Source organism: Netta rufina (assembly GCF_964035555.1).
Source record: "Netta rufina genome assembly, chromosome: 5".
Taxonomy (NCBI): domain Eukaryota; kingdom Metazoa; phylum Chordata; class Aves; order Anseriformes; family Anatidae; genus Netta; species Netta rufina.
The window spans coordinates 13,323,810-13,338,546 of record NC_140128.1 but is presented as its reverse complement, the minus strand read 5'-3'; the positions used below and the strand labels follow the sequence as shown (position 1 = coordinate 13,338,546).

The 14,737-nt window shown below is 38.8% G+C and overlaps 1 protein-coding gene across 1 annotated transcript in view; it reads left to right on the top strand.

The window, feature by feature from the left end:
* EXT2 (exostosin glycosyltransferase 2) overlaps positions 1–14,737 on the top strand; it is a 69,329-nt gene that overhangs the window by 35,858 nt on the left and 18,734 nt on the right. Inside the window, exon 9 of the mRNA XM_084288273.1 lies at positions 4,098–4,287. Coding sequence (XP_084144399.1) covers positions 4,098–4,287 — 190 coding nt within the window. The remainder of the gene's footprint in view (positions 1–4,097; positions 4,288–14,737) is intronic.

The window sequence follows — 14,737 nt, the reverse complement described above, 5'->3', positions numbered from 1 at the left end:
TGCCTTTATGGCTTACATGTTGTTGAGGAAGTTTTATAATCTTGACCAGAATGTGAAATGTTGACCTCTGCAACTTGACTTGTGATTCTGCGGAGTGTGAGTGCTGTGGTTGGCTCCGGAGAAGGAGAGGGGGTTAATTCCTTTGGTTCTGCCCTATGACCACTTGAGGATGGGAAGCACGATGAAATACTTTCTCAAAGTATTCAATAAAAACTTATCACGAATAATTGGAGCAAAATAGAATAAATCAAGGCGTTTTTGGTCTGATAATTCATGATTGAAACCACATTGAGGTTAGGATTGATACTCTGAACTACCCAGCTGAAAAAGCCTTACCCACAGAGGCAGGGATGCATCTTTGCTTTGCTTTATGAATTTATGAATGCTTTTTTGATGTATGGATGAGCTGCTTAGCTGCTGCATTAAGTTCAGCACTGTTGGCCTTACCTCTGTGGTTTTAATTGAGAATTGTTGTCATTCAAACTGAGCGGTTTCACTGCAGTTGGTTATAACAAGCACTAAGACTGGTTGTTGAACATAAAATACATAGGGAGGAAAACCCTCCGCCTTGTTCGTGGGAACAGTGGGATTTTATTCTAAAGTGCTTTTGCTGAATTTTCCCACTAAATGATAGCTTGGGGAGTTCTTGACTCTTTTGTGTAATATGGAACAGCATCATACAGCCTTGTTTTCGTAGAGATCATTTTGTGTTGCAGTTTGTAATCTGGCTGCTGTGTGTTTCTTCGAGTCTCTTTTGGTGACACCCAGAGTACACTCAAATATGAAATTTGTGTCCTGAGAACAGCCTGTTTAAAACTTCTCAGCTAACTTGAAACTGAAGGCTCCACATCAAGTCCAACCCTAAGCATCTCACCCGAGAATTCAAATCCCTTAATATTGTATCCTCAATGCATTGACTTCTCCTAAAATAGAATAAAGTTGTTATTAATGACCGAGAGGGAGAACAACTTTTAATGATTCTACAGTAAAGGTAAGTGCTTATTTCTAAGGGCATTATTACACACGCACAATTGTGGAAAGCATGCGTGACAGCGGCAGTAGTCTGAATCCTTCCCTATACACATACCCATTCCTGAAATCTCCTCTCTCCCCAGCTTCATGCCACCTGTGAGTTCTTGCTGTCATTCAGGTCCCACTACTTTGTCTTTTCGTGTGATCTGCAAGAGTTGTCAGACATCTGAGACTGCAAGATTTAAGTGACACGAGAGATTATTCCTAGGAAATGGGCATTTGAAGTTGATCCTTTTTGCCCATAAAAATAATTCACAGCAAGCAACCTATTAATCCTAGATTAATTATCCTGGTTCCTGTAATAATATTAGCTGGGAGGGCAAGGCTGAAGGATTGTCTTATTGATAGCTGAATGTCAGCACTTTGTCAGGGAGGGGTGATGGATGATCAGTCCACTGTTGCTGCTTGCTCCTCTTTCTGAGAGTGAAAGTTGCTGTGAATTCCATCACGAATGTTAATAAAGATGGGGCTGGAGCAAATGTTCCTTCAGCACTTGGTTTCTTGAGCAATGACTGGGAGAACCCATCCCTGTATCGTTCCCCATTTCATGCTTTGCTGCCATAATGGAGATTTAATTAGGGTGTTGTTGAATTAATCGCCTGTATGGCTTGCTTTTCCGAAGGAGAAATCTGGAAGACTTCAGTAAATTATGGAGGCTTGAATTTGCCCGATTTCCTGCAGAAAGTGGGGTCAATAGGTCTCAGACTGTAGACACACTCTTGAGGCAGGCAGCAGGGGGTTGGCTCTTAATGGCACTTGAGAGATGCTTAATTGCCTTTTTGAAATGTTGTTCTCAAATGAGAGGCTTGGTTCTCCCGTCCATTAGTGTGGGTCCACAGGCTTTTCCCTCCCTCTGTCATCCTTTAGTAGATGCAGGAGCAAAAACACCTTAAAAGTTGTCTTATTTTTCCTAAGTTATAACCAGCAAGGCCGGTTATAACTTTTTATAGACGCATATGCATGTGCTCACAGTCATGCATCTGCGTTTTTTCTGTGGGTACCTAAAATCACCTTAAAATGATATAAAGATAATCCTTTTCCAGGGATATCTAGCAAGTTAGGAAATGCTGTGGCCAGAGAAGAAGTTGCTAAATAAACTAAACTTCAGGGAGGGGCTATTAATTTAGGTGGCAATACTTGCCCATAAGTCATGAGTACAGAATTGCCTATAGATTATTTTGCCGGTTACTATTACTTGCAGGACAGAAACATCAGATTTTCTCGGCAGCCTGCTGGGTATGAAATTAAATCTTTGCTACAAGTATTAATGAAAAGAGTTTTCTGGAAGTTGTTTTAAAGAGCTTCTCAACGTTACAAGGATCATTTGGGTAACAGCAGTCTTGGGGTGGGGTTTGTGTGGAAATGAGTCTGTAAAGCTTTAATGGGGTGGATTGTGCCCTGTTAACGCTTAGGGTGTGATTTGCTGTAGGAATTACTGAAGCTGGAACAAAATCAGAGGGCTGACCTCTTCTGCCACCAGTTGTCTTGTAAAAATTAGCAAAAGTGTGTACATAAACCTTAATTTTAGAAATTGTAATAATCTGAAAGCAGATTTGTATCCATCCATAAAGTAATGGATGTATATTTTCTGAATTACTGAGCGTAGTCCTCCTCTATCACAGGTAGCCATGTCCTTTTCATGAACTGAAGTTCCGTGGTGTGCTATTACTATTATTATGTTACCCTGTTACTCCTGGTGGGTAAAAGCTGTGTGTTTTCCATTGGGAACCTCTATGACAGTTTATATCAAATGCTACTTGTACCAGGCCTGATAAAGGACACGTGTAGCTGGAGACCAGCCTGTCTTTCCAGCTATTTTGGGAAGTCTAATAAAAGACATTACTCCTGCTGCCAGATTCTTGCCTGGAACATATCGTTAGAGCATCACGGATAAAACAGTGTGCTAACGTTGTGCTTAAATTTAATCACATTTACCCCCATGTCAGTGTTGATGTGCTTGTAGAAGGCGATAATATTCACCTATTTTTTTCTCCTTTGCCAAACTGGTAAAAAAAATAGTATGATTTCTTTTAGGCTATCTGTTCTCCTTGTCCTAGTAGTTACAAAACAAGACTTCTTGCAAAACAGCATCGCTGAGTTTTGGCTTTCCCATCTCGGCTTTTCACCTCGTCCCAAAAGGTCTTGTTTTTCCTTTTGCTTCTCTGTCTGACCCTTGGTATCTGCTTGGAATGTCAGCTGGGATGGAAAGGCTGGGACCAAAACACCTTTGATTCCTGTCGAGTGATCCCTTCACTGCTTCCTCCTCGTCGCTGTCGGTTCCAAGCAGGGTTGGCACACGCAGTGAGAATTTAGCTGTCTGCCTTGCCTCCTGCCAGTTGAGCTGGCCTCTTATGCTGGCAGTGTATTGAAACAAGGCCTTTAAAGTCTTAAAAGGGATGCCCTAGTTAAAATTCAGGAGGGGTAGATAACTCTCTGAAATTCATCTTTGCATCTCGTGCTTTTTTTTTTTTAACACAATATTTTTTCTCACTCCATTGAACAAATGCAGTTTTGTGGGAGCTAGTATGTTATTCCTCGGAGTGCCTGCTTTTTTTTTTTTTTTTTTTTTTTTTTTTGCTCGGATGCCCATTTTATGACAGGTTTATGGTTTTTGCTATTCTGATGTTTTTAATATTTTTTCATTTCTGAAGTTGTAATACTGATAAAGTTCGTTTGTTCGCTAAGTCCTGTCTGTAAACATAAATGTATTGAAATAGTAATTAGTGAATGAAAACTGAGTTATGGTAGCTGAGCTCAAAATTCACTGTAACTTTCCTTCTCCACAAATCTGTTTGCCTACTCCAATTTATTTTTTCTCTGAAAATCCTTTTACATGTATCGTTACAGCCAGGTAAAACTAAAAATTGAATTAATAGATTGGAATGAAAATTATGAAAAAAATATGGAAGTTACGGAAAAAATTGCTGAAATTAGAGAATCATTCTGCCTGATCTGAGCACATTCCAAATATGATGGTTAAATCCTGTCTACATGAATTACTCCTTGCCATAATAATTCCTCTGTACTGTAATAATTCCCTTTATTTGAATTGTTTTCTTTCACAGAAATGGAGCAGTGTGAGCAACCCGCTCTTCCTTCCGCTGATTCCACCACAGTCCCAAGGATTCACAGCTATCGTTCTGACCTACGACCGGGTGGAGAGCCTTTTCCGAGTCATCACTGAGGTGTCCAAAGTGCCTAGTCTGTCCAAATTGTTAGTTGTCTGGAACAATCAGAACAAGAATCCACCAGAAGGTAAGACCTCATGGTAGGTGTGATGGAAGAGGGTGAACCTGGGGTAGCGTGTCTACTTGCACCAGTTTACAAAATAACCTGTATTCTGGTTGATTAATGTGTCTTCAAAAAATATTTCATAGCTTCTTTCAAAATAACGAATTAGGATTTTTGTGGCAATGTTTTTGAAAGTGAAATGAGAGGCCAAAGTAGATGAAAAGAAAAAAAAAAAAAAAAACAACACATGAATGGTTCTGCACAAACTTTAGGATCAAAGGTAACATACAGGAGTTGCAGAAACATTGTCTGCCCTTCACCGTATTTTGGGGAGTGGTATGGAGGGAGACCTTTTTTTTTGTTTTGACCTTGCTTGGGTTTATTTTTCTGTAGACACTTTGTCATTGCTGTAACTTTTATTCTGCTGGGATGTTTTCTGGGGCAAACACAGTTCAGAGCAGCAAAGTAGTATGAGTGTTTGAGACTATAAAATGAGTGAGTAGTTTGACTGATTAAATGAAAACTTGAGATGTTTTGGGTATCTAAAGAAAAGTTACTACATCACCAGGATATATTGTGAAAACACTAAGGCTAGACAAATAAAGCAAGCCATACATACCTTTATTTAAATGTTTTGGTTCCCAACACATATTCTACTATGTTCTTTACATGAGTGAGTCTGAAGAGTTCAGGATGTGTTAAGTTTTTGAATTCATGGTTATTGTAAAGTGAGAGCATATTCAGAGACCTTTCCCCAAATGATTTATATCTGAAGACTTTTTTTGAAGATTTGGCTTCAGAAGCATGTTAATTGCTCATGCGTGGACTTGGTGATATAAATCTGAATTGTTTAATCTTCAGTATCCAAGGTGTGCTTCATTGCCATGAGTATTTGCTGGCCTGGTATGCTGCTGTACTGTATTAACAAAGTGGTTTTAGTTCAGATGTAACTTCAAGTAGCAAAACTTCCTTTATAAGCTTGTCCACACTGCAGTGTACATGTGGAAGTGTAGTTTTGCTGTTATGTATGGCAGTGAGGATTGATCTGCTCTACCTCCACCAGTCTGTCAACAACAGCAGAGGGGTTACATATGTTCTTGCCCTAGGCCTTGACTCAGGCATTCTGCTTCACTTGCTGTGCCTCCTTCAGGTGAGGACTTCAAGCTTTATTGTCCCAGGTCTGTGATCCTCCAGATTCTCTCCTGTCATATATTAACCCTTGTGCCAGGACCTCCATCTCAGGTTGCCCAGACCTCACATCTTGCTGCCTGTTTTCAAGTCCCAGATCCTAATCCTGTGTTTCTCTGTCCTCTTCCATGTAATACCATGACTCTGTGTGCCATCAGCTCCCATTTTTCCTGATACTATAGTATAGTTCCTGAGACTATAGATATAACAGGAAATAAACTCATTTACAACTGCATGTCATATGTATGTATTGGTCATTCTCATCGGAAAATGTTTTTGTCTGAGAAGCAATGTTTCCTTCTAGGACTGTGTATTCAAAAATGCTAAATTTGGTGATACAGAGCGTTGTGTATTCGTCTATCTTCTGTATCAAATCATGCTTGTGGTTAGGACTCCTCGCTTTGTAGCTCAGCTTCAGCTGCTGCTGTTTTCCACTCTTCGAAGTTAGCTATTTGGCACAGCAGTAAGATGCAGTGCAAAAATTAATCCCTTGCCATTTGTCTCAATTTACCATCTTCTGACAGCTTCTCGGGAGCCAAGCTATTACAACTATTCACTTGGCTCATTTGCCATTTTGGCAACTTGTTGCAGTTCAAAGCAGAGTAGCTTTATTGTTTGCTTTGAAAAGTGTTCAGTAATACTGCTGCGCTAAACACCTCAAATTCAGTGGTTTATGAAATGTTTGCAGTCTTTTGAAGTGAGAAGTGTTGCATATAAATTGATGATACTGGAATTTTTGCAGTAAGAAGTTTGTCTGAAAGCAAAAACGCTTAGTGTAACGTTCATTCAGTTATGTAAGCTGTGAGGACATGTATCCTCTGAATGCAGGTGGACTTGACCCAAAGGGATTGCTTCCATGTTTTCCTTTGAGTGGAGGAAAAAAAAAAAAGTTGAAGCAAATAAAACATTGCATAACTTTTCTGTTAAATCATTCATATTAATTTTGTATTTAAAAGTTCTTGAATATTAATGTTTTATTTTTTTCTGCCTCATTTACTGAGAAGACAAACTAGTGTCAGAAAAAAAAAAATGCTGTTGTCTGTAGAGTTTCAAACCCTTCTCTCAAGTGTTTTGAGAGCATAGTTAAATGCCCAGGCACTTTTGCCCTTACATTAGACTAAGCATTGCAATGAAGTAAATAACTATTTGTTTCCAGCGTTCCTCGTCTCTTTATTGCTGTTATAACCATTGTAATCTCTTGGGCCATGGCCAAAGAGAGGTCAGTTTGATTAAATTAACTTGTTTTATTTCAGATCCATGCAGGGCATTCCACTTGGCTCTTCAGCCAGTCTCTCCTTCGGTCTGTCTATTAGCGATCCTAATCTGTGGACTTCAAAGCTTCTGCTGTTTATAGCCTGTTAAAGCCAGGAAGTTTCTGATGGATTAGGGCAAGGAATGAGTTTGAAGTTTGTAATGTGCACCACTGTCACTGATAAAGTCAAGTTTATTACCCTACAGTAGTATCTGCACTTTTATGGCTATTTTCTTTTAATTGGTTGTAGCAAAGCTGAGGCGCTTGACCTCCTCGAGCATCAAGTGCTATGTTTCCTGGGTGTTTCCATATACAGGACACATTTCTGTATAGAAACAGGTCTTGGCTTTTGTCATTGCAAAAATGTGGTTTTGTTTGGTGGGTGTAAGTGGGAGGGCTGGGTGGAGGGCATCGAAGTTGTCTTCCATACTGATTATGCACACTAAATTGAGAATTGGATTTGGGCCTCCTGAGGTGGAGCTGGCATAGTGCTGCATGAATGTGACATGAGAATAGTACCATAATTGAAAATGACACCAATTACACCTGATGCTGTTATCGGAGAAGTGTTTATTGTAAACAGAGAGAATGAGAAGCCAGTTGATGTAATCTTTTTGGATTTCAGAAAGGTTTCAGTACCATTTCTCACAGTATTCTTCTGGACAAGATGTCCAGCATATGGATAGATAAAAAACATGATACAATGGGGGAACAGTTGGCTGATGGGTTGGGCTCAAAGGGTTATAGAAAATGGGGCTATATCAGGCTGGCAGCCAGTTGCTGGTGGGGTTCAGCAGGGCTCCATTTTAGGGCCAGTTCTCCTCACTATTTGCATAAATGACTTGAATATGGGACCAGAAGGCGTTTCGAGTAAGTTGGCAGATGATATTAAATTGGGACGAGATATTGACTCCCTCAAGAGTAGAGATGCCTTGCTTGCGGAGAGACCTTGATGAATTAGAGGGCTATCAACAATATGAAGTTTAACAAGAGCAAGTGGCCGTGCCTGAGAAGGGGCATTGCTGGCTGTACGTACAGACTGGGGGACAAGAGGCTGAGAGCAGCCCCGCAGAAAGGGACCTGGGGGCTCTGGTTGATAGCAAGCCAAGTATGAGCCAGCAGTGTGCCCTGGGGTGCATCAGGATGAGAAAGCTGCAGCAGAGGAATGTAAGAGAAACACAGAAGTCTCATGCAGACATTTCAAAGTTTTCAGAGAGCTTATGGTAAAAACGTTGGATCTGGTGTGCAACAGCAGAGAGGAAATATGTATGATAATGACTTTAATCTGGAACGTCAACACTTTGCAGAATCATTTTGCTGATCTTAAGCATTCTGTAAATGTAGGGGATGCGATCTCTGCGTCTTTGTCTGAGTTTTCCATTTATACTCAGCCATATGGGGCATGCAAGAAGCTTGTCAACCCAGCCGTAACGTCAGCAGGCCCATGACTACATGTATAGTATTAATAAAAAGGTTAAAAGCTTTGAAATACTATAGGAAAAAATATTTTTTTCTCACTCGCTCTGCATCCAATAAAATAAACATTGTGGTCCAACTGTCTGCTGCTGGGAATATTTGCGTAGACAGGATGTTTTTTTATTTTCTCTGTTCAGCCAAATACTTTTGCCCTTTCATTTAAATTTGTCTAAATTGCTAGTTCTGAAGTTCAAGAAAACAGTCTGTGATAGTAATTTCCACTAACATTTCATCATGTGTGTTTTAGTTGAAGAAATCATCTTGTCTACCACATACATGGTATAAAAACACTTAAGTCCGTTACTTTTAGTAAATGTGCAATGTGTAAGGAATCACATGTGATAGTTTGATTCCTTTTTAGGTTCAGTTTTATGAAAAAAAAAATTGATTTAAAAAAACTGTGTAGTATTTTCTCCGTAGTTCTTTAAGCAGTGTTTCCTGGAGCTAAATTGCTGATAATTTCAGAATAAGGTACAGATTGCTAGGTTTATAGATATTACTGCAACAACCACATTTTTGTTTGTTTAATACTATTAATTGACCACATTGATATAAAACATTGAGGATAATGAACCTGGGTGTCCTCTGGGTTACTGTGTGTTAAGAAAAAAAGCTTTCAGTGGCAGATTTTTTTTTCCTACTTTACTGGCACTGGTAAGAATGTTTTGTTGAACTACTTTTCAAGTTTTGAATTAATTTGGTTTCTTCACAATGTGCTTACTGCCATTTTCCTTGATAGCTAGAGAGCTGATTGAAGACTGTTTCAGTCTTCCATGAATCATCTAATGTTACTTCTGAAGGAAGTCTACAAATCTAGTTTAACACACCCAGCTGAGGCTCTAAATCATGTCCTATAAACCAGTAATCTGTTTCCTTATATCTAGGAGGAATTCCAATATTACAATATTTTTACAATATTGTATTTTACAATATTACAATAGACCTGTACAAAAATTGCAGTGCAGGTAGAAAACTTTTTTGGACAGATAGTTTTAAGTGTAAGCAGGTCAAATACCCGAACAGACTTCTTCAGTAATTTCAGCCATTACTGAAGGAGTGCTAGTAATAAATGCTAAACATGCTTGATGTTGCTTTTTCTGACAAATTTTTGAAACTTCAGATATGAGCTGAGTTCTGTCTTTCAGTCAAAGACTACAGAAAGTCCTCATTAGGCTTTCATCATGCACTTCCATTAGTTGAATTCATACAGGCTGCTATAGGCTGATTAGAATGAGTATCAACTCATCAGGTAGGAGTTGAGCATCTGAGCAATTACAGATACATACAAAGAGGCATGTTTAGTGATTTTTATTTTTTTTTAATTCATCTTAGTCTACTTTGCACACCTTTTGGAAAAGTTTTTCCTTTTTGCACTTCCAAGTAGACTTCTGAGGAGTTGTGGAAAATCGGAGCTGAATAAGAGCACTGGTGCCACGTAATCAGCAGCCGTGAGATTCCCCTAGTTTTTCTTACTGAGAAAGTAGAATAGAATAAGCATATTTGTATGAACATGTTTGTGTGAGTAGCTTCATGTGAGTCATCAAAATGCCATTAGTGTACCAGTGAGTGGATCTTTTTTTAAATTTAATTTATCGTATTGCCCTTAATATGCAAACATTCAGCTTTTGCCATCAGGAGTATACATCATATTTCCAGCTCCTCCTCATTATCCTTATCTGCTGCTTCCAACTCTAAATTCAATAAACCATCTGCATTCAAATACCACTTTCTATTTTTGAACTTGTTACTAAGAATGGGTGTCCCAAGGTTATTGTTTGGCTCTGCACAGCAGCTGTATTGATTCTCTCTTTCCCAATGTTGAATGCTGAAACTAGAAATGGATGATGAATAATTAGAGCAAGTAATTTCCTATAAAAACACACTTCTGTTTGTGGACAAGTTAGAAAATAATGCTTCTACTGCTGGAGGACCCTTTCAGATGTTTGTAATTTACCAGTTTCTCAGAAGTGAGTGATCAGTGAATGATGCTATATAACAAAATGATGATGCTGTTTCTGACAAAAAGAGGTAATATGCTCCACAGAAATATCACTCTGCTATTTTTAATTCTCTCTCTCATGTATTGATTAACAGTTCCCTCATACCTGAGAAGCAGGTATGGATTTGAAAGCAAGAATTCATTATTATATATAACCATTTTGCAAGCTTGTGTTACTTATATTTTGGTACAAACATCTGATGCCAACCAAGATAGAAAGCCTAGGGATTTATGGGGTATGGAGATGGAAACTTTTTTAGGCAGGGGAAGGGGAGTCCTTCAGATTATAACAAAATTGCCTCTCATGACTATCATCCCTTCTCTTCATTATGACTTTCATTTAATTCACTGAGAGTTGTAGCTGAGAAATACATATTTAGAAGATTTTTATCTTTTTGCCATTCTCCTATTTGAAATGCTCAGTTATTAATGAAATGTAATTGCAACACTTTTTTTTCTTTTTTTTTTTTTCTTTTTTTTTTTTTTCTTTTCTTGGGATAGAGGATGTTAGCACTGATTTTAATCCTGAAGTTCATGGAAATCATCTTGAAATCATGCTTGAAAAATTTGCTGTGAGATGTGGAGTTGCAGGACTTAATGGCAGGATTGTGGGCTGGCCAGAAGTGCAGACATGTATGTGGTTGTTACAGACTGTAAGCCCATTAGAAATGGAAGCCGCATTTGGGAAAGTTTGGAAACTGCTGATTTTGTTTTTAGAAGACCACATACTGTTTTCTGTGGTAGCTTCTGCAATCAGTGGATCAGTAGTCCTGAACAGCAAAGTGTCAAGAATGCCTGGAGTCTTGTTGCCAAAGAGCAAGTGTATGTATTATCCAAACGCTAGCTAGTCTCTCGTAATTATTTCAGTATGATACAACAGGAAGGGCCTGTCTTTCTCCTCAGGCTCCATGCATAGATAGAGACTTTGTATACTTCAGGGAGCTCTGTTTTAATATTTTACCTTGGTCTTCTGCTGCATCACAGAAAGCCCTCACCAAGTTTAAAAGAAGTGATTCCTAGCGCAAACATGCGTATTGACTTCTGTATGCTTCAAGGTCCTCATGACATCTTGTTAGACTTCATCTGCCTTGTCCATCACTTCTTATCTTGGGCTTCTTTTGCCCTTGTCATACTTTGTTAAATGATGCAAATGCCCCTTTACTGTAAGAATTAAGGCATGGGCTTTTGCCTTGGTTATAATAAAGTCTACTAAAATGAGGATTACCTCCATATATGTTTTGCCAGTGCTCAGGCTTCTCAGAACATTATTTTCCCTAGCAGTATATGAAAACTCAGAGTGTGATATTAGATAAGTGGCAGAACTTGTCTTAGACTTCTCTTTATGCCTCGTTCCTCCTATGTGTAGAAAGGAAAAGTGCTGTCTTCTTTTGTCTTTAGAATATATATTTTTTTATTTTAAAGGACAATTTTAAGGAAGGACAATGTTAACCTTCCTGATGGATTCTGAGACTTTGGATTCTGAAGTAGTTGTTGTCTTTGATTGTGTACTTCTGTTGGAGTCTTGTAGCAGAGCTAATTTTGAACCAGCAATGTTTAGGATCTCTGAATGGAGTCTGCTGTCCTCTGTGACGGTCATTTTTGCTCAGGTCGTCAGTCTGGTGGCAACCCAAGTTAGTTTGTGTCATTATGTCTTTCACGTGCTCCCCTCTCTGTCGGTAAAGCAACGCTTAGCGTCCGAGGCAGTAAGTAGGCTTAGTCTGCAGTATGCAAAATGAAAGAAGGGGTAACTGATAGCCCAATACATTATTCAGAGTGTCTCCAAAACGCTTATTTTCCATTCATTTCTTTAACATAAGTCCAAACTCTAACAGTTTGTATTACGTTTCTCAAAGCACAAATATTTTAGAGTAACTTATCTCTTTTTGAGAATTGGTCATTTTGAGAGACTTTCCAAGACCTTAGTAAATCATGTGGGTTTAACAGGATTTGCTGACATCTGAGATGCATGCCAATTATGATTAGATTACACCTTCATTTTTCATACACTTTTCATTACTTTTTCTTCTGTTACCATAATTTAATGCAAGTGGCATGTCTGTAAGTAAACCATCAAATGGTTGATTTTTTTTAAGAGCTAGAAGTTTAAAGTGTCTTTGTTTGATTGATTTTATTCTGAATTATTATTTCACAATCCTAGTGGCTTTTCGGTTTTAATTTTTGTTTTATGGTATTATTGTACTGAAATAAAATTTTTGTTGCCATATTGTTCTCATTTTTCATACATATAGCAGGCAAAAGTCAAAGAAAAGCCCAAATAAAAAAGTACTTAGCATGTATAAATTATAAAGTTTGTTGATATTTATAAATGCAAATTTACAAGTACATACATACTTATGGCAATTTTCCTTGCCTCAAACACTTGTGACAGTGGAATCTCTTGGGGATCCAGCAGGCTACTTAAAATTCTTTTATACCAATGCACAGCTTATAATTGGGTAATTCTAGACAATTAGCCCAAGGTCTTTAAGTAGCTTGCAAATGTTAAACAATCTGCAGCCTTTGGAGGCTGTGATGTATGTCCCCGTGGAGTGGCTGTAACTGTCTTACAAATACGGTGCTTGCATGTTGTATGGTAAACCAGTGAGAAAGCAATGAGTAGGCTTGATAGTACAAATTTGCAGTGAACTGTTCTCTCATCCAGTGTTACTGCCTCCTGAGGTTAGGATGACTAATAAGATGGAAATCTTGGAGTTAATTCAGTATTGTCTTACTGGAGTTGTCATTTCAGGTTATGGCTGAGGCAGGGAATTTCAAAGCCCTTGCATTTGATTAGCAATGTGGAGAATAAAACGCACTCATTTCATTATAATTAGAATCCCTGGCTCTTCAACATTTTTGTTTTGGCCCCTGGTGACTTGCTGTGTCCCCCCAGCTGCTGGCTGACTTCCATTGGAGACCATCAGTAGCATGATTTAATCCTTCAGACTGACTACTGATTGTTATTACAGGCCACTTCAGTGATGTAGCGTCACATCACTTGGGGTGATGCCTCTTGCTTTCTGCTAGAAGGAGAAGAAGTGAGTAAAATTGAACAAGAATCTGCATACATGTCAAATACAAGCCATGGTCTACAGGACCACCCAGATAAAGGTAGATTTTATAGTCACTTTTTTAGTCTCACAGGAATAACCTCAGGGTAGGAAACTAAATAAAAATATTGCCAGTAAATATCGGTTTATTTCTTCTCCTTTCTTTTGGCCACCCATGTATGCCAATCCTTCTTTCTAAACTAAAGCTCCAAGAAAAATTGCCCTTTGAAGACTTCTGGTGTGGTTTGGAAAGAGGATTTTGTTTTCCCAGTGAAGTAGTGCTTGGGCTCTGGTATCTGTAAGGAGCATGTAGCTCTGTGTTTTATTTAAGAGCATTATTTGAGCTGTTAAATCTGAGAGGCCCAGTGGCAATGAGGATGTGGACACTTGCTCCTGGGAGCAAGTTTTACTTGTATGTGTTGGATTGAGGCAGCTTTTGTTCTTCTCTAGTGCTAATTCTGTCTTCCTAGTTACAGTGGAAAGAGGGTAGAACTGTTTTTAAAGGAGATCTGATTCTGAATTATTATGGAATGAGAAGTGTGTGTGCGTAATTGTATCACCTTGCAACTCATTTACGTATGGTTTTGCCTGAACTCCAGCATTCTTCAGATCCTTCTGCTGAGAACGCTTCCAGAAGCTGACCTTTTGTTTGTTTACAAACTAAAAGCATTTCCTAGGGTTAGAGTTTCCCTTATTTCGGCCTTTTATGGGCACTCATGTTGCCTTCTTCCTTTCGATCTTAAAACACAGAAGCAAGGGTCTTGTTTCCCTGTGCTGTTTTCTGAATTTCTGTATTAATCCTCATGTCCTAGGAATTTACGTTCAAGCTTTCTATTCTCATCCTGACAATGGCCAACGATCTCCGTAGTGTTTGGGGCAGAAGGGACAGTAAGATCATCTGGGTTGACCTGCAGTCATCAGTCACCACATTACTTTTCAACCCAGTGACTTCGACTTAGCTTGAGCGCATTTTCTATAAAAATACCTAGCCTTGTTCAAAGGCAAGATGTACAGAATCAGCTACTGTCTTCTTCCAGAGGTTAACCCCTGTTACTATTAAAGACGACAACTACATTATCTATACTATGAATTTTTGTTCTTGCTTCTATTAAGCTAAGCAGGTTGATCAAGTTCCACCATAACGCGTTCTCCTTCCCTCAGGTAACTTACATGGTTCTTTCTGCTATCGTTTCCAGTCTTCTGACCGGCTTTGGAACAAACAAAAAGCACCACAAACAGTATTTTGTCATCTATCTGACTGTCTGCGTACAAAAAAATTGTCCTCCACTTCCTTCCCAACATTTCTTACTGTTTACCCATCTACGTACTGAAGACCTACATCAATCTATTTTGCTGAAGCAGCATGCAGAGAGACAATGTCTACTCTGACCTCTTAATTTTTGTCAGTAGCTGCTTTTGAGAAAAAGTTGCCTTTCCTGCTGTTTAATGCTCTGTCGGTCTGCTTTTTGTTCAAATGTACCTAAGTTCACTAAACAGTCCGGAATGCTC